General features: G+C 38.2%; 1 protein-coding gene across 5 annotated transcripts in view; it reads right to left on the bottom strand.

Annotated features, from left to right (window-relative positions):
- Positions 1-27,725, bottom strand: part of TLK2 (tousled like kinase 2) — a 105,803-nt gene that overhangs the window by 67,933 nt on the left and 10,145 nt on the right. For all 5 annotated transcript variants that reach the window (XM_089901385.1, XM_089901384.1, XM_022589087.2 and 2 more), the window contains exons 3-5: positions 2,377-2,448; positions 1,410-1,479; positions 357-400 (exon numbers count right to left, since the gene is read on the bottom strand). In XM_089901385.1, coding sequence (XP_089757511.1) covers positions 357-400; positions 1,410-1,479; positions 2,377-2,448 — 186 coding nt within the window. The remainder of the gene's footprint in view (positions 1-356; positions 401-1,409; positions 1,480-2,376; positions 2,449-27,725) is intronic.

The following is a 27,725-nucleotide window of genomic DNA, read 5'->3' as shown; positions in this document are numbered from 1 at the left end:
TGAGCTTACTACAGGTTCCAATGGACTAAAGGGAAGAGGACAAAACAAGAGTCCAAGTCATTTCACTTCAATCTTTGTAAGACACGAAACCTAGTCTGGCCAAGAGAAAAATCACCTCATTTGTGAATTTTTATATCATCACAGAAAAGACACATCATAAACAAATTTAAATTTAGGAAGTCAGCAGCCATTTCCTCTTACAGAGATGGGGCAGCATAGGGTTGATGAAGATGGGGAGGAAGGGGAGGAGAGCACAGTAAAGGCAATATATTCCTCTCTAAAGCCTTAAATGAACAAATGGATTTAGGTTTTTAAAAAAATCACTATAGATTTCTTTTTCCAAAAATTTAACTTACCTCAAAGTAATCACTAATTTTATGTCCCCTAGGAGTGCCTTTCCCTGAAAATAAAACCAAAGTAAGTATAGTTTTTCCAGTAACACAAGTAAACCATCATTCGCTAAAGTGTACTATGTATTCAATAACTGCCTATGTTGTTATCAATTCAAATGTCAAGCTTACTTTTAACAAATGAGCCAAAATACCTGTATCATAAGAACAGAAGACAGTTTCCTCCACAAAATTAAAGACTGAAATAAGCAGTGAAAGACTTTTTCACAGCTCGCTTTCCTTTAAGATTCACTAATTTTTCTTTTACAAGTACACTAACAAAACTCATGCCACAACTGTGCATCAAAATAAAACTAAACTATAAACTATACCCCCAACTAAGAGGACAAAAAATTCAAAACAAATTCATCAGAACCAAAGGGTTTATTCTATTTCACAAAAAACTTTATGTGACCTTGTCACTTTGGGAAAATTTTCTCCCAAAAAAGTAAAAAATGATTTGCAGATTAAAAGAATATGGAAAAAAAAAAGACTAGGGTGTCCATTTCTTGGAAGCGCTGCCATTTCATTTATTCTTCCTTTAATTATTTACAGAAATTTGGCATTACCACCATCATAATTACAGATTTATTCCACTGGGCACCAATGTACAACTAAATAATTGACATGGAAGAAGGGCAGGTAAAAGGACAGCCATGTGACTGAAACCATTTCTGCTTGCCTATTATTAGCAAATCACTGATCTAGTGCAAGACATAGTTAAAACTCCAATGTAACCTCTTTTCTGTACAACAAATACTTAGTCTGAAGACAAACCCATGGCGAGAAGATGGTTAACTTACAACAGGGAAAACCAGAGTCCCCAAAGAACTGACACTGTTTCGTCAAGTGTGTATCAAATGGCAAGTCTATAATAAACAACCTGATATTCCCTTAAGGAATACAAATCTTCATTGTTAGGAATCCCTGTGCACAAACTAATTACTTAGTGTGAGCTGGAAATTTTCTATCTAAGTACATAAGAATCTAGTATTTTTACCGGTGTGAAATTATTACTACCTTGGCTAGTTTCATATGGTTCAGCTTTTCTTTTCCGGTTTCGCTGGTCATTCTGTTTTTTCTCAGGAGTCTGTTAAATACCATATACATCACAATTAGCATTTTGTTAAATTTTTCACATTATGAAAATTAGAGAGTACGTACAAAATATCAAATTTATAAGGATATTTAACTGGCTCAGACAAGTCCTAAATGAGCGTCCAACTCTTAGAGCAGGTTCATGGAAAGAGTACAGGATCTGGAACCAAGCCACCTATACAATTTTTAGCAAACTGCTCAAAGTATCAGAGCTTCAATTTTACAAAGCACAAATGTAGTACAAGCATCTAGCATATAGTAGGCTCTCAGACAGCAGCTGTTACAATATTTCTACTTTTTTTTTTTTTTTTTTGGCCATGCCACTCGGCTTGCGGGATCTTATTTCCCCAACCAGGGATTGAACCCGGGCCTGGCACTGAAAGTGCCGAGTCCTAACCACTGGACCACCAGGGAATTTCCACAATATTTCTACTTTAAAAGAGCTTAAATCTAATCCTTTTTTCCAAAAAGGAAAGATATGCATAATCAACTGACTAATTTATTGAAAGTTTTATCTAAGTGCAAAGTAAGCGGTTACCTATCTATGCAGCTAGGTTGTGTGCCTTAAAGAAAAAAAAACTTCAAATTTTCTTACTAAAGTCTGTCGGGCCACACTAACCCACTCTGTTGAAGTACTAAAAAGTGCTAAAATTCAATGGCACCTAGGCTAATTCAGCTACAACTGCAAATCTCTACCCTTTATTGATGGTTATTATTATCATAATAAACACCCATCAAGGCCACATCACAACTGTACAACGAGCAAACAACTCAAAGGGGAGTCATTCACCCAGACCCTAACAGGACACCAGAGTTTGCAGTGCTATGGTTTAACCCAGACCCAAAGTGTGGGAATATGAGAAGTCTTGCAATGGATGTGGCTTCTTACCTCTACTTCTTTATCACTCAAGGACCCCACGCTGCACAAGCTCTGGTTGGAAGACTCACTATTGAGTGGCCCCTGAAAAGAAAGAAAAAAGAAAAGGAATCAAAATAAACTAATTTAAGGATGACAGCAAAAATGAGGGAGAAGCCATTTGATTTTGATATCTAAGTCAGGTCAAAGAAGCCAAGAGTTAACTGCAACACCTCTGAGCCAACTTGAAAAGAACTCAATCAACCATATAGTACAGGGCCCTCATGTTAAAATTCTCTAGCTAATATTATTTTCATTTCCTTTATAAACTCTTAACTCGTGCAAATTTTCCCTTCTAGAGTACTTTCACATGTAGCAAGTTCATTCTTTAAGGAAAATAAGCTGGGGAAAATCAATTCTCTTGGCCTCTTGTATCACACAGGCAATATCTGAAAGTTGAGGTGTTAAGGGGTATGTCAAGGGTTCCTCATGAGGAGGCAGTCAGAGACCATAATGAAGGAAACACTTTTTCGAATCATGCTTTAAAACAGGCATGACTGCTAGCTCAAAAAAGTTACAAGAGATTGACTTCTAGCCTAATGGCGTGAGGATCTCTGCTAGCTCACCCCTCAGGGAAACTGATGCAAATTATTTTTAAAAACCACCATTCAAAGCCTCTGACAATGGTCCCTAAGGGCAAACAGCAAATGAAGAAACAACCATTCAGTAAAATCTATGAAAATTCAGCCTGAAAGGTGAAAGTCTGTGGTATTAGAACCAAGACCACTCTCCCCACCCCACCCCCGCCCCCCCATCTCAGCAAGGCTCCAGACTGCTGCACCCAAGAGCACAAGGTCCCCTCTTCCCCCAGCTCTCAGTCCAAGGGCTTTCTTCCTGGGAGGAGCAGGACTTCGGACTTCTCAACCCGTCCCCAGCCCCCATTACTGAGGCTAAGTCCCAGGCAAGTACATCAAAGACAGGAGGCTCCCTTCTACCCAACACCGACTTGTGGAACAGAGGCTCTGCCTTAGGCATGGTCAACTGAGAATACTGGGACCCCAACAGCCCTCTCGCTCAGCTCGTGAGACAGTGGTTCAACACCAGGAGAGACAAGCTGCTGTGGTGCCGCATCTCCACATTCTACCTCCTGGCACTCAGTTCCTACAGCCTGAATGTCACTCACAGAAAAGTATTACTCACTGTCCCCACCCCCAGCTCCAGAACCCTGGCTTGGATATTTTGCCAGGGGGAAAAAGCTGGAACATGTAGTACCAAATCTTTTCCCAAAGGACCTGACTTCATGCCCAACAGAGTGTGGACAAGTTTAAATCTAAGGGAGGTTTTGGTAAAAGGCAAGCGAAAAGAGATTCGTGTAATGAAGATACAGTCTAGACTGTAGGTCAGCTAGTTTGCAGGAGAGAATCAAGGAATAAGACACCAGGGAGGAGACCTCCCTGGGGTCAGAGCAAATAGCAAACATTGACCTCAGAAACTTTTCCTTCCAAGGAGCCCCAATTTGATTGGATTAGTTTGTAGTTTGTAGAGGAATGTATGCCTCAGGGCACTGTTGAAAACAAGAGAGCAATCTGGACAACTAGTGTAGTTTAACAGCTGGGTTGGTCAGGAAAAGAGTCCTACTGAGTACCAGTCACCACAGGGTACCTGCAGGCTTACCTAAAGCCAAGCCTCCCTGAGGAATACCAAGAGGCTTAGCTCTGGGGGGATGGGTGGTAGAACAGACTTCACTAAAATAATCCAGCCAGTCACTGAACAAATAAACAAGCAAATAACAATATCAAGGCCCCAAAGAACAGGATGAGAAATCAGTACCCAGAGGTGCTACAACGTATCATCTAAAATGACCAATTTCCAACAAAAAATCATGAGGCATGCAAAGAAACAAACAAGTACAACCCATATACCAGGAAAAGAAAAAAAAAAAGCAGTTAAAAGAAACTGCTGGTGAGAATGACCAGATGCTGGATTTAACAGAAAAATATTTCAAAATAGCCATCCTAAATATGTTCATGGAACCAAAGGAAACAGTAACTAAAGAAGTAGAGAAAAAGGGACTTCCCTGGTGGCGCAGTGGTTAAGAATCCACCTGCCAACCCAGGAGACACGGGTTCAAGCCCTGGTCCGGGAAGATCCCACATGCCGCAGAGTAACTAAGTCCGTGCGCCACAACTACTGAGCCTGTGCTCTAGAGCCCGCGGGCCACAACTACTGAGCCTGCGTGCCACAACTACTGAAGCCCGCACGCCTAGAGCCCGTACTCCGCAACAAGAGAATCCACTGCAATAAGAAGCCCATGCACCACAACGAAGAGTAGCCCCCGCTCACCACACTAAAGAAAGCCCACGCAACAATGAAGATCCAATGCAACCAAAAAGTTCCCTTAAAAAAAAAAAACAGGGGTAAATCTTCATGACCTCAAACTGGGCAAAGAATTCTTAGATATGACACTAAAAGTGCCAACAAAAAAGGGAAAAAAGATAAACTGGACTTTTTCAAAATTAAAAACATTTACGGTTGAAAAGACACCATCAACGAAGAAAACCCACAAAAGAAGATATTTGCAAATCACACATCCGATAAGGTACTTGTATGCTGTATAAAGAACTCTTACAATTCAGAAATAAACACAGATAACCCAATTTAAACTGGGCAAAAGGTCTAAACAGACATTTCTCCAAAGATGAGATACAAATGGCCAATAAGCACATGAATAGAAGCTCAACATCATTAGCCAATGGGGAAACACAAATCAAAACCAAAATGGGGTACCACTTCACACTTACTAGGATGGCTAGATTCAAAAAAGACAACAAGAAGTGCTGGCAAGAATGTGGAGAAACTGGAACCCTCACACCTCACACACTGCTGGTAGGAATGTAAAATGGTGCAGGTGCTTTCAAAAACTGTCGGGCAGTTCCTCAAACAATTAAACACAGAGTTACATATGACCTGGAATGCTACTCCTAAGGTACATACTGAAAAGAAATAAAAACATGTACACACACAAACCTGGACACAAATCTTTACAGCAGCATTACTCACAAAAGCCAGAAGATGGAAACAATCCAGATATCTATCAACTAATAAATGGATACACAAAATATGGTATATTCATACAATGGAATATTACTTGACCATAAAAAGGAATCAAGCAATGATATATGCTACAATATAAACAAACCTTGAAAACATTTTGCTGAGTAAAAGAAGCCAGTCACAACAGACCACATATCAAATGACTCTACTCATGTGAAAATCCAGAATAGGGAAATCTAAGACAAACAGAAAGTAAACAGTAGTTGCTTAGGGGAGGAGTTGGAGAACATGGGGGTGATAGCTAAAGGGTATGGGGTTTCTTTTTGAGGGGATAAAAATATTCTAAAACTGTGTTGATGGTTGTATGTATCTGTGAATATACTAAAAACCAATGAATTGTGTAATTTAAATGGGTGAATTGTATGGAATATGAATTATATCTCAATAAGGTTGTTAAAAAAACAACAATTACTAGGCTTAGCGTCAGAAATAATTTACATTCCTTTAAGGGTGTATTAAGTTTTCTTTTCACTGTGTCCTTAAAGCACTATTTTTAAACTGTAATCAACACAATATACCAGAAGGCTTCACAGATACTTGTGAAACTGCAAATAAAAAAAATAAAGTGAAATTAGGGATAAGAAATAAAATCAAATCATGTATTCCCAGTGACATAAATCAACAAAGGACTTATTCCTTTAAAGATATAATAAGAGTTCCATGATGTTTTAATTGAAAAAAAAAAGAGCTTTATTCACATAAGAATTCTAGAATAATTTAAATTGAATCTTTCTATGCCTAAATTCTTAAAATATTCCGTTTGTGAATTATCTTTATTGTAACCATCATGAAGTATTTCCCCTCCCCTTGGATAATAATAAAACCATACACTATATTTTTTTTTTATTTATTTTTTATTTTTTTGTGTGTGGTACGTGGGCCTCTCACTGTTGTGGCCTCCCCCGCCACGGAGCACAGGCTCCGGACGCGCAGGCTCAGCGGCCATGGCTCACGGGCCCAGCCGCTCCGCGGCATGTGGGATCTTCCCGGACTGGGGCACGAACCTGTGTCCCCTGCATCGGCAGGCGGACTCTCAACCACTGCGCCACCAGGGAAGCCCCGTACACTATATTTTAACTATCCACTTTACCCACCAACTATCCCTCATTTTCTTTTTTATAAATTTATTTATTTATTTATTTTTGGCTGCGTTGGGTCTTCGTTGCTGTGCGGGGCTTTCTCTAGTTGCGGGGAGCAGGGGAGGCTCTACGTTGCGGTACGCAGGCTTCTCATTGCAGCGGAGCATGGGCTCTAGGTATGTGGGCTTCAGTAGTTGTGGCACACAGGCTCAGTAGTTGTGGCTCACTGACTCTAGAGTGCAGGCTCAGCAGTTGTGGCACACGGACTTAGTTGCTCCGCGGCATGTGGGATCTTCCCGGACCAGGGCTTGAACCCGTGTCCCCTGCATTGGCAGGCGGATTCTTAACCACTGTGCCACCAGGGAAGCCCTATCCCTCATTTTCAAAAGGAAATGGCGGGCTTCATTCATCACACTTGCCATCTCCTTTTTTTTTTATATATAAATTTATTTTATTTCATTTATTTTTGGCTGCGTTGGGTCTTTGCTGCTGTGTGTGGGTTTTTCTCTATTTGCGGCGAGCGGTGGCTACTACCCGCCGCGGTACACGGGCTCCTCACTGCGGTGGCTTCTCCCGTTGCGCAGCACAGGCTCCAGGTGCACAGGCTCCAGTAGTTGTGGCAAGAGAGAACTGAAGAACCTATTTTTTTATTAGCAATTACTGATAATGACATAAACTGTAAAGTGTGCGTAACAGTGGTGTACATTGTAGTGTTTGAAATATCGATGCAAGAGGCACAAGCAAGGATCCTTGTGGTTCCTTGGGTATGTGTGTCTAACGAAAAGAAAAAAAGGATTAAGAATCACTTAATCCTACCTTTCACCATCCTTTTCTGATGCACAGCATCCCAAATTATTATAAAATCATTAGATTAAATTTAATTAGCAGGGATAAATGACATACATTCCCTGTTCTAAAACAGCTTACTGTCTAGTAAGGGAGCTAACCAAAGGCTTTTAGGCAGCTAACCAAAGGCTTTTAGGCAAACAATGTTATCTTTCAAAAATGTCACTATCATTAAAAAACAAAAAAGGCAGAAAAAACCTGAGCTAAATTAGATGAGGATAAAAAGGCATGACTAAATTCAATGTATGATCCTAGATTTGACTCTGGATAGCAAAACAAAGCAAAACCAATAAAGGACATTATTGGGACAAAGGCAGAAACTGAATATGGACTATACTAGATAATTAAGTTCCAGTCTATTATTATCAGTCCGTCAATTGTAAATTTTCCTACTTGTTGCATCTTTTTACTAAGGTGCTTTATAAGTTTTGTATGAGTTCATATTCAGCTTTGGGGGAGTTCTCCACATTTCAGGGGTTAAGGAGCAGTCAGTCCCAAGAGAAGTTTAATGGTCACCTCTGCCAGTGCCCTACAACATTCATCAGTTCCAAACATATTTATACATTAGCTTTCCTGCCCAGGATTTCCGCACAAAATTGTAGTTTCCATTTCTTGTGGCTTTTAACAGCCACAATCCAAAGTTAGGCAGCTCACTTCCATCCTACGTCCTGGACTGGTGGGCAGTTTTACTAGTCTTAATTCATAGACAGGTTTGCCCCTTCCCAATTCCCAGCCTTATACAGTTCCAGTTCAAGCCTTTGGCCTCAATTACTACCCCCAGGGGGAAATTAACCCCAAAAGCATAAAAGCTTATGGGTTACCAAAGTTTAACTCCCATTCACCACTGTGACATCTTCGTCTTCATCTCCCAAGTTAAAATAACTGGGATTCAATTTTTCCTATTTTTCTGATACTGCTGACATTCAGGAATTATATAATTTTCATATACTTCATTTAGCCAATCACTTTACTAAACTGTTATTCTTTCTAATCATCTCGCAGTTTGTTCCTCTTGAGTTTGTTGTCTAGATATAAATCATAGCATTTATAAATAATAAGCTTATACATTCCTTTCCATAATTTATATCTCTTATTGTTTCATATTTTACTGCTTTGAATAAAACATAAATAATCACCATAAAGAACACTGTTTTGTTCTTCTTTTTTCAAGGTGACTCCTCTAGTGCTTTACCATTAAGAACTGTAATAAGACTGCAAAGAGCCAAAATAATCTTGTAAAAGTTAGAGTTGGAGGTCTCCCACTTCCACTTATTACAAAGCTACAGTAATCAAAACAGTATGGCACTGGCCTGAAGATAGACATACAGACGAAGGATATAGCATGTTCTTAGATTGGAAGAATCAACATTGTCAAAGGAGTAGCAGGAGAGAGTCTTGTCGAAGCAGTTCTGCATCTTGATTGTGGTGGTGGATACAATAAGCTACACAAGTGATAAAATTTCACAGAAGTACATGTACACACACACACAAATGATGTGTGTATACATGAAACCTGAATGAGTTCTGTGGATTTCACCAATGTCAACTTCCTGATTTTAATACTGTACTATAATTACATGAGGTGCTTACACTAGGACAGAAGGGGTATAACTACTTGCTATAGTTGAGAAATGATAACGGTAAACAATACTTAGGTAGTGCTTGCTACACGGTCAGGTATTCTATATTAGCACATTTAATCCTCCTAACAACCTGTAATGGACTCAACTGTGTCTTCCTCAAATTTATATGTTGAAGTCCTAACCCCCAAAACCTCAGAATGTATTTGGAGACAGGGCCTTTGAAGAGGTAACTAAGCTAAAATGTGTCATTAGGGTGGACCCTAATCCAATACGACTGATGTCCTTATACAAAGTGGAAATTAGGACATAGAGGCACCAGACATGCACACACACAGAAGAAAGACCATATGAGGACACAGCGAGAAGGTGGTCATCTGCAAGCCAAGGAGAGAAAGCCTCAAAAGCAATCAATCCTACTGACATGCTGATCTTGAACTTCCAGCCTTCAGAACTGTGAGAAAATAAATTTCCATTGTTTAAGCCTCCCGATCTATGTTATGGCAGCCCTAGCAAACTAATGACAACCTTATATGATAGCTATCAGTAGTCTCATTATTAGATGAGGAAGCTACAAGAGAAGTTTAGTGAACTCCCCAACGTCACACAGCTGGCAAGAAGCAGAGCCAGGATCTAGACCTAAGCTACCTGGCTTCAAAATACGTGCTACTAGCCATTCAGTAGCACTATACTCTAAATATATTAATATAGAGTCATCTCTACATATATTAATACATTTTTTAAGTGAGTGCTACATATATATTTTTTAATAAATTTGTTTATTTATTTAGGTTGCATTGGGTCTTCGTTGCTGCACGCGGGCTTTCTCTAGTTGCGGTGAGCGGGGACTACTCTTTGTTGCGGTCCATAGGCTTCCCATTTTGGTGGCTTCTCTTGTTGTGGAGCACGGGCTCTAGAAACACGGGCTTCAGTAGTTGTGGCTCACGGGCTCTAGAGCGCAGGCTCAGTAGTTGTGGCACACGGGCTTAGCTGCTCCACGGCATGTGGGATCCTCCCAGACCAGGGCTTGAACCCGTGTCCCCTGCATTGACAGGCGGATTCTTAACCACTATGCCACCAGGGAAGTCCTATTAATACATTTTTAAAATACTGAACTTGTCCAACATTCTTCGGATAAACTCCCTGAAACAAAATAATTAGCCATTCGCAAGTGTTTTTACTTGAATTTAAACATCTATATATTCATAAATGAAATTAGGTTATACTTTTACTTCCTCATATCTGTCAGGTTTTGCTATCAGAGTTTATCCCTATGTTATTATTTAACATGAGAATTATCTACTTCTTGAAAGGTTAGGAGAGATCACCAGTAACCAGGGAGTGAATTTTTTTGCACTGCTTCAAAGGAGTAGGAGGAAGAGGAGGAGGAGGAAATAACTTTAAAATCTTGATTTTTCCTTGGTTATAGGAGTCTATTCTGATTTTACATCTTATTTTTGTCAACATTAATTTCTACTATCTTTGAGTGAAATTATCTAATTCACTGAGATTTTCATATTAATCACATAACTAACAGCATCCATTTCGTTTTTTCTCTAAGTCCTCAATTTTGTTATATTCCATTTACTTCCTCCATTTTCCTCTTTGTTTTCTAATTTTCCAACTCTAGATTGATTCATTCCTAATCTTCAATCTATTGAAAGTCAGCCTTTAACACAACAGTTTATTTTTTTAAATAAAGATAAAAGAAAAAAAATTTTTTTAAACAAAGTATAATAAGTTAAGACTCCTCAGTAAAAGCCCTATTTTCTACGCTAACATTTAAGCTGATTACCCTGTCTCCTGCTAATGATTTTTTTTAAGTAAAACACCAAATGGACAGTTTAAAAAATAGACAAGAGTCAAGTTTCTCGTTTTAAAAAAAAGCAGGGCTCCCCAAAACAAAATAAAACACACTTTTAATATACTTAAATGCACTTTTGGGGGGTTAAAAATACTTCAGTAACAAGCCTAAAGAAAACCTTGTGGACAAGTTATAAACTTATGAAAACTGAGGTTAAAATACGAATGTTGACAACCAATCTTTAGCACATAAATGAAGCCTATATGAACTAAGAAAACCTTGTAGAAGTGGAGGCCAAAGGTTAATCTTTCACTCTTGTAAAAATTTAAATGTCAACATTTGTTTAGTTTCTAAAGTCTTCATTTCCTCCTTGAACTAAATTGGCATCTTAAAAGGGATTGAGAACAGCAGACAAAAGTTAAACTTAAGTATAAAGGAGCACAGCTGACAACAGGGTCAAACTACCTGAGGTAGTTAAAAGATATTCCATTAAAAAAAAAAAAGATACTCCATTAAAGACTAGACCTAATGGGTTAAAACTAGGGGGTCTCTGTACTTTTTTAGTCATTAGTTAGCACCACCTTTTCACCCCATAGCAGAGTCAAATCAGTGGGGTGATTTTAAATGAATGACTGTGTTTTGGCAAGCAAACAAAATATTACAGTATATTGTCAAGAAAATCCTTAACTAATATTAATGATTTTTAGTAGTATTTCAGTCCTAAATAAATGGCAAAATCCTAACCATGTAATTTATTAACATCCATTTCCAGACAAGCAAGTCCAACAATAAGAATAAGAAATCCTTTGTTTTTTCTCCTGGACAAACCTGCCTATGGGAGTCTATATATTTACTCAAGATCTGGCACATATAACCAACAAGACAGATAATATGACAGACATTGGCAAGGATATGGAGAAAGTTTAACCCTCATATACTGCTGGTGGAGAGGTAAATGGCACAGCCACTTTGAGAAACAGTCTGGCAGTCCCTCAAAGGGTTAAACTAATGACTTAAAAAAAACAGATCCTTAGTTTTATATTATGTTCATCCCTTAATGGACTATCTCTTAACCATAAGACCCAGCAATTCCACTCCTAGGAATACACCCAAGAGAAATGAAAACATATGTGCACACAAAAACATGTACATGAATGTTCATGGCACATTATTCATAATAGCCAAAAAATGGAAACAACCCAAACGTCCATCAACTGAAAGAATGAATAAACAAAATGAGGTCTATCCATACAATGGAATATTATTTGGCAATAAAAAGAAATGAAGTTCTGATACAGGAACAAACCTTATAAATGTGATGCTAAGTGAAAGAAGCCAATCACAAAGGACCACATATTGTATGATTCCATTTATATTAAATTTTCAGAACAGGCAAAATCTATCGAGACAAAAAGTAGACTAATGGTTGCCTAGAGCTGAGAGAGAGAGGGATTTTGAGGGTGAAAGCTAAGGGGTAAGGTTTTGTAGTTTTGGTTCTGGTTTTTGAGGTGAGGAAAATGTTCCAAAATTGATTGTGGTAATGGTTTCACATTTCTATAAATACACTTGGAGCCACTGAATTGTACACCTTAATTGAGTAAACTGTATGTTGTGTGAATTACATCTTAATAAAACTTAAAAATCAGTGCACTCGGGCTTCCCTGGTGGTGCAGTGGTTAAGAATGCGCCTGCCAATGCAGGGGACACGGGTTCGAGCCCTGGTCCGGGAAGATCCCACATGCCACGGAGCAACTAAGCCCGTGCGCCACAACTACTGAGCCTGCGCTCTATAGCCCGCGAGCCACAATTACTGAAGCCCGCACACCTAGAGCCCGTGCTCCGCAACAAGAGAAGCCACCGCAATGAGAAGCCCGCGCACCGCAACGAAGAGTAGCCCTCGCTCGCCGCAACTAGAGAAAGCCTGCGCAGCAACAAAGACCCAACACAGCCAAAAATTAAAAAAATAAAAAATCAGTGCACTCTTGCTCAATACAGGAAGGACGTACAATCATGGGATTGTACTGCTACTGTGGTGGATACAGAAGAGCATCAAACATAATCCTGCCCTCCAGAGCTTCCTGATCATCTATGGAAAGGATCAGGCTACGTTTTCTCCTTCTAATTTTCTAATCCCTTATCTAATATTTCTTTAAGTAAGTGACAAAACACCATTCTACAAATGTGTTTACGGGATGATTATTTAAACAGTGATCCAAACTAGGTCTACATTTAACAACTTCTTTATGGTAGATCTCAAAATCATCTGCTGTGTGAAAAGTAAGTTCAGAACAATAATGTTAAGTTCAGAACAGTAATAATAACAATAATGTTTGTAAAAGTCACAGAGAAATCAGTACTGTATGTTTTCTACGGGTAAATATGTATGCAAGTGGATAAGTACAGTATTTTAAAAATCTAGGTGGATACATACCAAAGTTTTCTGAACAATTACAGTTCTCATTATTACAAAGGTATGCATGCATTCCTTATACAACTGAAAATTAATCATTTAAAAAAACTAATCCTAAGGGAAAGGAGTATGACTTCAATTCACATAAAAGCAAGTCATACGGACTTTATAGCTTATCATAAAGCTTACAATTTAGCCTTTAACCTTACTCCTTATGCTGAAAAACAAAAAAAAAAACCTCTCCTTTATTGATTAAAAACTACAAATTTAATATTTACAGATAGAAAAGGGAAGCTATGTACAAAATCATGGGGCACATTCACAGTAAAGATAACAAAGAAGAAATGGTCATAAGAACAAAAATTAAAAGATCAGCATAATCTTTCATAAGAAAGAAAATCATAATCAGAATTAAAATATCCAAGGGATACATAACCCTAAAGAAAGTTTGATGACCAGTAAGTTTAAGGTTCCTGGTTTTTACTGTTCTGAAGAGATCATTAATTAATCTGTAAGAAACAAACCCACTGCCCTCTCCTACAGGAAACAGTATAACAAAACTCCTACTGCAGGGCTTCCCTGGTGGCACAGTGGTTAAGAATCCACCTGCCAATGCAGGGGACTCGGGTTCGAGCCCTGGTCCGGGAAGATCCCACATGCAGCGAAGCAACTAAGCCCGTGCGCCACAACTACTGAGCCTGGGTTCTAGAGCCCGTGCACCACAACTACTGAGTCCACGTGCCACAACTACTGAAGCCCGTGCACCTAGAGCCCATGCTCCACAACAAGAGAAGCCACCACAATGAGAAGCCCGTGCACCACAATGAAGAGCAGCCCCCACTCACCGCAACTAGAGAAAGTCCGAGCGCAGCAACGAAGGCCCAACACAGCCAAAATAAATAAATAAATAAAAGTTTGTCTCTAAAAAAAAAAAAAGGAAGATTCAAACTTAGCACTATAAAAATTAATCTCACTTACTCGCATTTCCTGAATGGGCAAGAATGGGATGGCCCAGGGTTGTGACCAATAGAAAAATGAGAATAGCTGGTACCGACAGTTTAAAGTCAGGTAGGTGTGGGACTGAATCACTGAACCGCTGAATGAAACTAGGCAAATCACTTAAGCTCTATGAACTCTGGTCTTCTCATCTGTGATAAAAAAGGAAAAACCACCCACCTTAGGGATATTGCAAGAATTAAATAATACTATATATTGGGGAGGTGGGTAAAATACTGCCTGAAATAAAATTAGTGCTCAATGGGAGTACGGGAAGATACGCATGGACCATCCTTAACATGAAACTTTAAACAACCAAGCCAACCAGTTTTAAGCACTCTATAAACTGTCAGGCATATATTACAATAAAATAGTTTGCCCGCATAGAGGCTAGATTATTCAGCAAGTCACAATATTTAAAATCTAACTAAAAGGTAATGGCTTTGAACCACTGATCTAAATAAAAAATGCTACTAAACCATGGCTGGGAATGCAGCACCCTCAATCTATTTCTCCCTGCAACCTCCACTAGATTATAAACTCCATGAGTGAAGGGATAATCTTCTACTCACTACTACATACTATGTCCCTAGCACAGTATCTATTACATAACAGGTATTTAACGAAGGTGTGCTCATAAACAAATGATGTTCTTTAATCCTTTGTACCTCAATGTCCTCATTAATGAAGTGGGAATACAAAGAAACTTCTATTACAAGGAACTCTAAGCTTAAATATTCTCACCCTTCTGTTCTTGGGGAATGTTTTTATATTTACACTATTTGATGCTATTGTAAATTGTATTGCTTTTCAAATTTCAATTGCCAATTGTACATTGCAAGTTTACATAAATACAATTGATGTATTTCAGAAATTGAACTTGTAGCCTAGCTAAACTTAAATTCTACTAGCTTTTTTTTACACCAATTACTCAGAACTTTCTACATGCATAATCATGTCATCTATTGGGCTGGCCAAAAAGTTCGTTCGACTTTTTCCCTAAGATGGCTCTAGTGGCACTTAGTTGCCTTTAACTTCATTCGAAACAATTTTGTTAGACTGTATTGTGACAGCTGTCATATCAGTGTGCATTTTAAAAAAACATCAGAATTGGTGAATTTTTGTGCAGCCGTTTTAATATTGAAGATGGAAGGGAAAAAAGCAACATTTTCAGCATATTATGCTTTATTATTTCAAGAAAGGTAAAAATGCAACTGAAACGCAAAAAAAAAATTGTGCAGTGTATGGAGAAGGTGCTGTGACTGATCAAACGTGTCAAAAGTGGTTTGCGAAGTTTTATGCTGGAGATTTCTCGCTGGACGATGCTCCACGGTTGGGTACACCAGTTGAAGTTGATAGCGATCAAATCGAGACATTAATTGAGAACAATCAGAGTTTTACCACGCGGGAGATAGCCGACATACTCAAAATATCCAAATCAAGCACTGAAAATCATTTGCACCAGCCTGGTTATGTTACTCACTTTGATGTTTGGGTTCCACATAAGCTAAGCGAAAAAAACTCTCTTGACTATATTTCTGAATGCAATTCTCTAATTAAACGTAACAAAAAGGTTCCGCTTTTAAAACAAATTGTGACAGGCAATGAAAACTGGATACTGTACGATAATGTGGAACAGAAGATATCGTGGGGCAGGCAAAATGAACCATCACCAACCACACCAAAGACCGGTCTTCATCCAAAGAATGTGATGTTGTGTATATAGTGAGATTGGAAGGGAGTTGTGTATGAGCTCCTTCTGGAAAACCAAACGATTAATTCCAACAAGTACTGCTCTCAATTAGACCAAGTGAAAACAGCACTCGACGAAAAGTGTCTGGAATTAGTCAACAGAAAATGCATAATCTTCCATCAGGATAATGCAAGACTGCATGTTTCTTTGATGACCAGGCAAAAACCGTTACAGCTTGGCTAGATGGTTCTGATTCATCCGCCGTATTCACCAGACATTGCACCTTTGTATTTCCATTTATTTCAGACTTTACAAAATTCTCTTAATGGAAAAAATTTCAATTCCCTGGAAGATTGTAAAATGCACATGGAACAGTTCTTTGCTCAAAAAGAGAAAGTTTTGGGAAGATGGAATTATGAAGTTGCCTGAAAAATGGCAGAAGGTAGTAGAACAAAACAGTGAATACGTTGTTCAACAAAGTTCTTCGTGAAAATGAAAAATGTGTCTTTTATTTTTACTTAAATACCAAAGGAACTTTCTGGCCAAAGCAATATAAGACATCTAAAAAATAAACATAGTTTTACTTTTCCTTTCCAATCTATAAGCTTATTCGTTTTACTTGCCTTAATGCATCTGGCTAGGACCTTCAGAACATGCTGAATTGAAGCTGTGAGAACAAATATCCTTGACATGTTCTGGACATTAGGTTGAACGCACTCAATCTTTCACCATTTAAGTATGAGGTTCATTGCAGGTTTTTAATAGACGTCTTTTGTCAGATTGAGGAAGTTCCCTTCTATTCATAACCAGCTCAGAGCTTTTATCACAAATTAGTGCTGAACTCTGTTCAAGTGCTTTTTATGCATCTATTACAAGATCATTTGGCTTTTCACCTTTATTTTATCAATAAGGTAGATTACATTGACTTTTAATGTTCAATCTACCTTGCAATTGGTATTAAACCCAATTGGTCATGATGTGTTATCATACATATAGGATACACAGAGAGCTAGATTCAATTTACTAATATTTTGTTAATGATTTTTGCATATATATTCATGAGGGATACTGAGCTATGGTTTTCTTTTTTCATAATGCCTTTACCTGGTTTGGTATCAAGGTAATGCTGGTCTCATAAGTGTTTTCTGAAATTTGTGAAAAATTTGTTATTTCTTCCTTAAATGTTTGATAGAATTCACCAATAAAGCCATGTGGGCCTGGACTCTTCTTTGTGGAAAGGCTTTTAATTACAAATCCAATTTCTTTAATTAATATAGGGTTATTCCGAGTTGCTTTCTATTTCATTTATTTCAACTCTATTTCTCTCCTACTTAGTTTGCTCTTTTTCTAACTTCTTGAGGGGGAAGCTTGGGTCATTGATTTTAGATGTTTCTTTTGAAACTGTTTCCTTCTAAAGCACTGCTTTAGCTGCATACCACAAATTTTGATAGACTGTGTTTCATTTTCACTCAGGTCAAAAGATTTTCTAATTTCCCTTGTGAATTCTTCTTTGATCTAAAGTTTATTTAAAAGTATGTCATTTAACTTGCAAATGTTTGGAGATTTTCCAGGTATCTTTTTCTTTTTGATTTCTTATTTAATTTTGTTGTAGTCGGAATACTCTCTATATAATTTTAATCCTTTTAAGTTTGTTGAAACAAGTTTTATAGCCCAGGATATAGTCCATTTTGGTAAATGTTCCATGTGCGCCTGAAAAGCATGTGGGTATAGTGTTCTATAAGTGTCAATTAGGTACAGTTCACTGACAGTATTGTCCAAACCTTTTATATCCTTGATTTTTTTGCCTGCTTGTTCTATCAGTTAATTGAGAGAATACTGCAATTTCCAACTAAAGCTGTGGATTCATCTACTGCTCCTTTCAACTGTCAGTTTTTGCTTTGCTCTGTTATTGGATGCATAACATTTACAACTGCTGAGTCTTCTCAATGGATTGATCCTTTTTTCATTATGAAATGCCCTTCAGTACCCCTTGTAATATTTTCCTTGTTCTCAAGTCTCCTTTGTCTAATACAACTATAGGCACGCCAATCTTTTTATACTTAGTGTTTATACAGTATCTTTTTCCATCCTTTTAAATACAAAGATACAGGTTAAAAATAAGGTGGGTTTCTTGTAGACATCGCATAGTTGGATCGCATAACAATGATCTAACCTGACACTCTTAATTGGAATGCTAGATCATTTACAAATTAATTATCTGTGTTTAAACCTACTATGTTACTTTCTTTTCCTATCTTTTCTTTTCCTCCTCCCCATCCTTCTTTAGAACTGAGATACATATTTTTTCAAGTATTCCATTTTATCTCCACTAAGAGATCATTAGCTATTATCTCTGTTTTGTTATTTTCTTAGTGGTATGCACATTTAACTTATCATAACCAACCTCCAAATAATCTATGGGAAAAGAATCTAAAAAAGAGTAGATATATGTATATGTATAACTGATTCACTTTGCTGTACTCATGGAACACAACACTGAAAATCAACTATACTCCAATAAAAAGAAAAAAAAGAAAAAAATTCATTGTAATCAAAGGTTTGTTAGTAAAAGCAGATTCCCATTATAGCAAATGTCACTATAAAAAGTTCTATAAGGATAGCCCATAACAAAAATTTTGTTCTAAATTTCTATTCAGAAATAAATAAAACTTTGGAGAACTTGATAAAATAAGTTATCTACAACAAATAATTCTGTATAACAAACAGCTCCTCAGGTTCTATTCCAGAATATGTAACAATTTTTTTAAAAATTGTCCTAATTGAGTGCTATTAACAGGCAAGACCTTTTAACTTTTGCTCCAGTATCTAGTATGGCATACAGATTCACCTCACTTTTCCCCACAGTAAATATTCTAAATCATCCCTAGAAAAATCCCCTTTCAAAACAAGCCACCAAGTAATAATATAGCATCAAAAAAGAGAGGGCTTTACATAACACCACCAACTAGCTCTAAATAAATTAAATCTTTTAATTTTCTAATTCATTTTAGATAGTTCCTGTTTTTTTCTCCAGGACTTAACAGAATTCTGACTTTCAATAATATGCATACTGTAATTACAGATTAATTCCAAATTATTCCAAAATATGAAAGCCCTATGGAATCTGTTATGGTGAGAGTTTATTTGTAATAGTACTTGTATTAAAACTTAATATGGTCCTCATCAAAACCTCAGAATTGGGCTTCCCTGGTGGCGCAGTGGTTGGGAGTCCACCTGCCGACGCAGATTTGTATCCCGGTCCGGGAGGATCCCACATGCCGCAGAGCAGCTGCGCCCGTGAGCCATGGCCGCTGAGCCTGCGCGTCCGGAGCCTGTGCTCCGCAACCGGAGAGGCCACAACGGTGAGAGGCCCGCGTACCGCAAAAAAAAGAAACAAAACAAAAAACCTCAGAATATGTACTGCTGACACACAGAACTCAAACGGGCCTTGGAGATTATCTGGTGTAGAGATTTGTTCCTTAGATCTCTAATAAGTCCTAAAGATAACAGTGGGGGTCCTGAACTATTTTTGACCTACACAGCCTATTTAAAATGATAAACTGACTTGACTTTAGCTAAAATTTCATCAACTCAGTATAGATGCAAGGATTAACTCTATGTAGTAAAACTCACCTCATACTGCTCTAAAGCTCTAATTAATAAAACGGGGGAAATAAGGTATTGCTTAATAAATTCAGTTTAATAGAAAACAGGCCTTTTAAAACATGGCCTCCCAGGGAGTGAAGGGAAGAATAATAAAAGATTGGGAATTAGATTTAGTCCATTCTCCTACACAATAACTTTCCACACAACATCTCTAATAATTACTTACATGCTTCTGCTCAAATACTTCTGTAAAAGAGAAATACGATTCAAAGCGATATGTTCTAATTTGAAACAACTAACTGCCAGATAGTGGTTTTTAACCCTATTTTTTTAAAAGATTTAACTTTATTTATTTTTTTATTTTTGGCTGTGTTGGGTCTTTGTTGCTGCACGCGGGCTTTCTCTAGTTGCAGCGAGTGAGGGCTACTCTTCGTTGCAGAGCACGGGCTCTAGGCGCACAGGCTTAGGTAGTTGTGGCACGCGGGCTTCAGTAGTTGTGGCTCGTGGGCTCTAGAGCACAGGCTCAGTAGTTGTGGCGCATGGACTTAGTTGCTCCGTGGCATGTGGGATCTTCCCAGACCAGGGCTCGAACCCGTGTCCCTTGCACTGGCAGGTGGATTCTTAACCACTGTGCCATAGGGAGCTCCTTTAACCCTATTCTGAATCACTGAACTTTTTAAGAATGTAGTGAAAACTGTGGACCTGTCCCCCCGGAAAAAGACACAGCCATAAATACATACGTACAAATTTTTACCTATCATTTTACAAGGTTCAGGAACACTAGCATCTGTCCACAGACTCCCTTAACTAACTCCCTTAACATACTCAACTATGGGGAAACAAATGTTCTCATTCATTGATGGAGAAATACAGTTATATTCCTCTTCTCTATGGAAAGGAATATGGCTATAACTACCAAAATTACAAACGCTCATATCCTTTGATCCACCAATTCCACTTCTAGGGATTTATCCAGTAAACATGTGTGAAATGACACTGTGTATTACAAAGATATTCACTATAGCACTGCTTATGTCAATAAAACAGTGTTGTCCATCTAAGTGTCCATCCACAGGAAATTGGTTAAATTATGGTTCAGCTGCACAATGGAATATTAAACAGCCTTGGGGGAAAAAAGCCAAGGAAGCTCTATGTGTACTAATATAAAACAATTTCTATTATTCTAATATAAAAAATATTTTAAACACGAAAAGGAAAATACACAATAATAATGTATATAACGTACTTGTCTTTGTATTTTTAAAAAACGGAGGGGTGAATATACATATGTATTTGCACACGCACACACATATATAATGTATACATTGTCACGTGTGATATATATGATATACACACACACAAATAAAATACAAGAAACTGCTAATAGTTGTCTCCAGGGAAGGGAACCAGACAGACATAGGAAAAGCGTAGCAGGGACTTCCCTGGCAGTCAAGTGGTCAAGACTCCATGCTCTCAATGCAGGGGGCACAGGTTCGATCCCTGGTAGGGGAACTAAGATCCCACATGCCGCATGATGTGGCCAAAAAAAAAAAAAAGGAAAAGCGTAGCAGAGATGTTTCATTGTGTATCTTTGAGATCTTCTGCATTTGGTACTATGTAAATATATCACCTAATCAAAATTAATTCTTAAAAAAAAACTCTACCTTAGACCCTAAGCAGTTTTGCTAAGGTTTAAAACCAAGCTATTCTAAAAAAAAAAAAAAAAAAAAAAAAAAAAACCAAGCTATTCTAGGGGACTTCCCTGGTGGTCCAGTGGCTAAGACTCCACGCTCCCAATGCAGGGGGCCCGGGTTCGATCCCTGGTCAGGGAACTAGATCCCACATGCCACAACTAAGAGTTCTCGCACTGCAACTAAAGATCCCGCACGCGGCCATGAAGACCCCATGTGCTGCAACTAAGACCAGGTGCAGGCAAATAAATAAATAAATATTTAAAAAAATAAAACCAAGCTATTCTACACTATCATTCTGTGACTTATTCATAATAATATTTTATCAGAATTTTTCTTAGGTTGTTTAGCTATAGTGATCTTACTGTGAGACAAAAAGTCTCATCCTTCCACAATCTGACCCCCAAGCAAATTAATTACTACGCTCTCTCCTTTTAGGCTCATAATAACTTCACATCTCCATATTGTTTTTAATGGAGGGGAGTGAATATACATATGTACTTGTGCTCCCTTCTTTTAGGTTCGTAATACCTTCACATCTCCATATCCACCATCAGCTGTATGCCATAGACATATGGGTCCATGCCTGCCTGATTATAAGTGCCTCAAGAGTATGCAGTGCATCTGGTTGATTTTTTTTTAATCCTCTGTAACACCTATACATAGTACAAACTCAGTAAGAGTTAGCTGAACTCAACTGCTGAAAAATTTGGGCACTAAAATGTCAATATAGCTATTATATTTCTTCTCCTTCATCTCATCCAGATTATCACACAGCAGGTCAAACGGCTTTTCATTAGAAGCTGATGGAATATTTTGTGCCTTGATTCTAGCTAGTCAATTGTTAATATAATGGAGATTGGACAAGTTAGTTTTGGTTTGATGCTAGTAGCTTCTGCCAAATTTGAACATTAAATCTGCCTGCTGAAGTTAGTTAATATAACAGAATATATCCTGAACTAGAGGCACCATCTCCTGAGACTAGCTGGCCCTTCAGATTACATTTTAATTCCACAATTAATCCTTAGTATTCCTCTGGAGACAGACAAAACAGAAATTAAATCAACATGAACCCTGGCAGCAGACTATGTGATAAAAGTCACATACTCTTTATAAAAGCAAAGTTATCAGTCACGCGGGTCACATCTATTACAATAGATACCATCACCTTGTTATCTTTATGTAGGCAACATTAACAGTCTTCACAGGACTTAATACTTGAGGTAATACTGGTTAAAATAAAATTCTAGGGATTCCCTGGTGGCGCAGTGGTTGAGAGTCCACCTGCTGATGCAGGGGACACGGGTTCGTGCCCCAGTCCGGGAAGATTCCACATGCCACGGAGCAGCTGGGCTCGTGAGCCATGGCCGCTGAGCCTGCGCGTCCGGAGCCTGTGCTCCGCAACGGGAGAGGCCGCAACAGTGAGAGGCCTGTGTACCGCAAAAAAAAAAAAAAAAAGATTCTAGTACAGCAAATTTGGATAGCCACTTACTGTTACCATTTTAAAACTAAACTATGCTTTGGTTAAAATAAAAGGCGCTGAAATAGACATTTCTCCAAAGACATACAGATGGCCAACAGTCATGTGAAAAGATGTTCAACAATGCTACGTAACTCACCAAGTTACTTACTTTGTCAACATCCTGGGCCAATAATACCGTTTGCAAAAATAACTGCCATTTGAGTAGTATTACTAGTTGTGCAGATGCTAACAAAATTTTCAAGACTTCTAGGGCTTTTGCTAAATGTGGACTAAAAGAAAAACAATCACCAGTTTCTGACTGCGCTTTGTCAACGATACGGGATGAGAGGAGGTCAAGCTTCAACAAAAGAGTGAGTTTAATAAAATCCAATCATTCCACTTCTGCATATACACCCAAAATAACTGAAAGCAGGGACTTGAACAGATATCTGTACACTCATGTTCATAGTAGCATTACTCAAAGTAGCCAAAACACAGAAGCAACCCAAGTGACCACTGACAGATACATGGATAAATAAAATGTGGTACATATAATATTATTCAGCCTTGAAAAGAAAGGAAATTCCGACACATGCTACAACACGGATGAACCTTGAGAATATTATGCTAAGTAAAATAAGCCAGTCACAAAAAGACAAACACCATATGAGTCCACTTATATGACATTTCTAGAGTAGTCAAATTCATGGAAACAAAGTAGAATGGTGGTTGCCAGGGAAGAAGGGGAGGCATAAACGTGGATTTATTGTTTAATGAGTACAGTTTCATTTTTGCAAGATGAAAAAGTTCTTGAGAGGGATGGTGGTGATGGCTGTACAACAAAGTGAATGCACTGTACACTCAAAAATGCTTAGAATGGTAAATTTTATGTCATGTATATTTACTACAATTTTAAAAAGAGTGAAGTTCAGCAAAGGAAACCATAAATAAAACTTAAAGACAACCTATGGACTGGGAGAAAATATTTGCAAACAATGCAACTGACAAAGACTTAATTGCCAAAATATACAAATAGCTCATACAACTCAATAACAAAAAAGCAAACAACCCAATCAAAAAATGGGCAGAAGACCTAAACAGACATTCCTCCAAAGACATATAGATGGCAAACAGGCATATGAAAAGATGCTCAACAACGCTAACTATTAGAGAAATGCAAATCCAAACTACAGTGAGGTACCACTCACACCAGTCAGAGTGGCCATCATTAAAAAGTCTACAAATAGGGCTACCCTGGTGGCACAGTGGTTGAGAGTCCGCCTGCCGATGCAGGGGACACGGGTTCGTGCCCTGGTCCGGGAAGATCCCACATGCCGCAGAGTGGCTAGGCCCGTGAGCCATGGCCACTGAGCCTGCGCGTCCGGAGCCTGTGCTCTGCAACGGGAGAGGCCACAACAGTGAGAGGCCCGCGTACCGAAAAATAAATAAATAAATAATAAAATATGGCACAAATAAACTTACCTACGAAAAAGAAACAGGCTCACATACATAGAGAACAGACTTGTGGCTGCCAAGGGGGAGGGGAGGCAGGGGACGGTTGGACTGGGAGTCTGGGATTAAAAGATGCAAACTATGATATATAGAATGGATAAAGAAGGTCTTATTGTATAGCATAGGCAACTATATTCAATATCCTGTAATAAACCATGATGGAAAAGAATATGAAAAAGAATATACATAGATAGATAACTGAATCACTTTGCTGTACAAGAGACACTAACACAACATCGTAAATCAACTATACTTCAGTTTAAAAAAAAAAAGAGTGAAGTTTGATGACCAACCTCTTTCTTTATCTCTCTCATCTAGTTAGAATTAGGAAACAGACATCACCCATTTTTAAAGAATACTTTTAGAAAAACACTCCACCTCTATCTTCCTTGCCACTGTCTCACAGTATACTTAATGGGCAGAACAAAGTGCTTTTCTTGTTCCTCTGGTATTTGCAATCCAAATTCCCAGAAGTCTATATACACATAATGAAAAGGGTTAATAAGGAAAGGATTTTGGCAAGATTTTTTTCTAGCCTTTGTTCCTGAGGGTTTTGTATTTTAACGCCACTACTCGTTCTTTGATAGGATTAATGTCTAAATGGAATTTTTTAGTTTTGCTTTCCCCTTTCTCAAATATGGCTCCCTCTTTTGGTGCAGATCATCAAAAATAATTTTCTTAAACTGGAAGTACCCAGAATTGAACTGACTTCCAAGTCATACAGTTAATTAACTTCTTAGAAGGTACCAGAACCAAAGCTACATTATTCCTATTCCAGTACACTTTGCAGTATATGCAGTTAAAAGGGGGGAGAGGGAGGTTAAGTTAAAAGAGTAAGATATGACTAAAACGAAATTCCATTCTTAGCTCTGTATTCCAAATTGCACAGGAAATTACCAATTAGGTTTCTAAAATTATCAAAAACTGAACCAGGGACTTCCCTGGCGGTCCAGTAGTTAAGACTCCCTGCTTCCACTGCAGGGGGGAAGGGTTCGATCCCTGGTTGGGGAACTAAGATCCCACATGCCGCACGGTGCAGCCAAAAAGTAAAAAAACAAACAAAAAAACAAAATTCTCTTACTGTGAGCATTTGACTGTGAACATTCCTCAGCACAAGGTATACCTGTGAGGGGAATGATACTGCTTGTATCTGATGGCTAATACAGTATAACTATGTTCATATTGTTAAACAGTAAAGATAAGATTCTACTAAACTAGTGTATGAAAAGTGGGAAGAAAGCAAAGAGCCTGACTTAGTCATGAGAACCTTGGAAAACAACCAAATGAGAAGAAGAGCTTTTCCTAGTACTCCAGATCCTTCAGACTGCTCTAACCTGCAAAGGAGTGTTCCTTGGGTAGAAAGCAAGAGCAGTCCAAATTATGAAACAAGATTCCCCATGAAAGTCTCTAAGGGCAAAAAAAGCTGACCAGCAGGCAAGCAGGTGCTAGGACAAATGACCCTACAATAGAAACTTTGTGGCGCCACACTAACTCAAAGCCTAGCCTCAAATGAACCAAAAAGAACAGAGAGATGGGAAGGGCAACGCTTCTGCAGGGCAAAGTCATCGAATACTCCAGGAATGATTTTTTTTTTTTAAATATGACTAAAGTCTAAACAAGGTAAATTTGGGACTAGAAAAAGCCAAGTCTCTTTCTGGATTAGGGAAAAAGGGAAACTGGACTGTAAAACATCAAAAAGAACAGCCTAAGAAGTGTTTAAACATGGCTAACATACTAGGAAGCAGATTCTAAACTAATCCATCCCATTATACACAGTAGTAGTTAGGACCAAGTGAAGCCTACCATCAAGAGGGACCTAGAAAAAAAAAGAAAAAAAAAAAAAAAAACATTGCAACAGATCTTGTTTAAAACTATTTATTAGAAACATTTTTAGGATGCAACTTTATAAACATTAGCACTGAAAACAAAAGAGGTACCTAGCAATTTGAGACCCAGACAAGGTAAAGAGGAAGAACAAGACTAACCAAGCCAAACCATCTCTAGACTCGTTTGAAATAAGAAATCATTGATAGGACTTCCCTGATGGCACAGTGGTTAAGAATCCGCCTGCCAATGCAGGGGACACGGGTTCAATCCCTGGTCCGGGAAGATCCCCCATGATGCGGAGCAACTAAGCCCGTGTACCACAACTACTGAGCCTGCGCTCTAGAGCCTGTGAGCCACAACTACTGAGCCTGTGTGCCACAACTACGGAAACCCACATGCCTAGAGCCCGTGCTCTGCAACAAGAGAAGCCACCGCAATGAGAAGCCCACACACCACAACCAAGAGTAGCCCCTGCTCGCGGCAAGTAGAGAGAAAGCCCACAGCAACGAAGACCCAGCGCAGCCAAAAATAAATGAATAAATTTAAAGATAAATAAAGTAAAAAATAAAGCCTTAAAAGCATTCAGAAAACGTTAAAAAAAAATCATTGATAATACAACCTTATTGCTTTCTTTCTCCTTGCCTTAAAAAAAAATTTAAGAAATACTTCAATTTAATCTTTAACTAAAAGTAAACAGAAAATAAGAAGTAACATAAATGACTAACAGCCAGGTGTAATGACAATACTGACCACATATAGGAAGGAAGTAGATGAAAAGTGAAAATCACAAGGAGGAAAACTAGATATGGATATGGATTCTCTAACCACTGTGGCACAAGAGTTCATGTACACTTTGTTAAGTGTCAACCAAATTTATATTACTGACTGTGAAAAAGAGAAATAAGGTATTACTGCACCAAAATCCATAAGACAAGAATTCAGAAAGGTAAGATCAGCACTCAAAAAACAGTATTTCTATTTGAGGGCATTTGCTGGTTTAATTCTAAAGAAAAAGCTTTGAAACTGAGCTAGCTGTACTTTAGGAGGCCTGAGTGTGTGGAGAAAGAAGAAAGTCAAAGCCCAGGACCTGCCCAATGAGGGTATTCTGGGAAATCTACCCTATACTTTAAACAAAGAGCACAGGGCTACCCTTTCAGGGTAACAGCCACCTAGGAATACACCAGCCCTCATGAAAACTCAATGGATAGAATTATGGAGATTAGACAAATTTAAAGAGAAAATAAAGAAGTGGAGGTATCAGAAGAAATACAAAAGTGCAAGGAAATTTCAGAACAACCTACTCAGTATTCAGCTCTGGGAAATAAAGACCAGCAATCCAGAAGATAGGGTAAGAGGCAGAGAAAATACAGTAAGAAGGTCTAACATATGTTTAAATGGAATGCAAGAAAGAGAAGACAGTGGAAGGCAGAGGCAATATATGAAGAGACAATGGCTGAGAATATTCTAGAATTGATGAAAACCAGCAACCCATAGATTTAAGAAATCCAATAAATTCCAAGCAGAATAAATCAAAATAATCCAACCATTCATAAAAATCTGCATACAGATGTTTATAGCAGCTTTATTCATAACTGCTAAAACTTGGAAGCAACCAAGACATTCTTTAGTAGGTGAATGGACAGATCAATAAACTGTGGTACATCCAGACAATGAAATACTATTCAGTGCTTTAAAAAAAAATTTTTTTAAAAAGAGGTAACAAGCCATGACAAGACACAGAGAAAACTTAAATGAGTATTAC

The sequence above is a fragment of the Delphinapterus leucas genome, chromosome 19 (genome assembly GCF_059928025.1).
Source record: "Delphinapterus leucas isolate spDelLeu-1000000601 "Yukka" chromosome 19, BTC_Dleu_Yukka2, whole genome shotgun sequence".
In the NCBI taxonomy this organism is placed as follows: Eukaryota; Metazoa; Chordata; class Mammalia; order Artiodactyla; family Monodontidae; genus Delphinapterus; species Delphinapterus leucas.
Note: the sequence above shows the minus strand (reverse complement) of the source record. Positions and strands in the feature narration are given on the sequence as shown.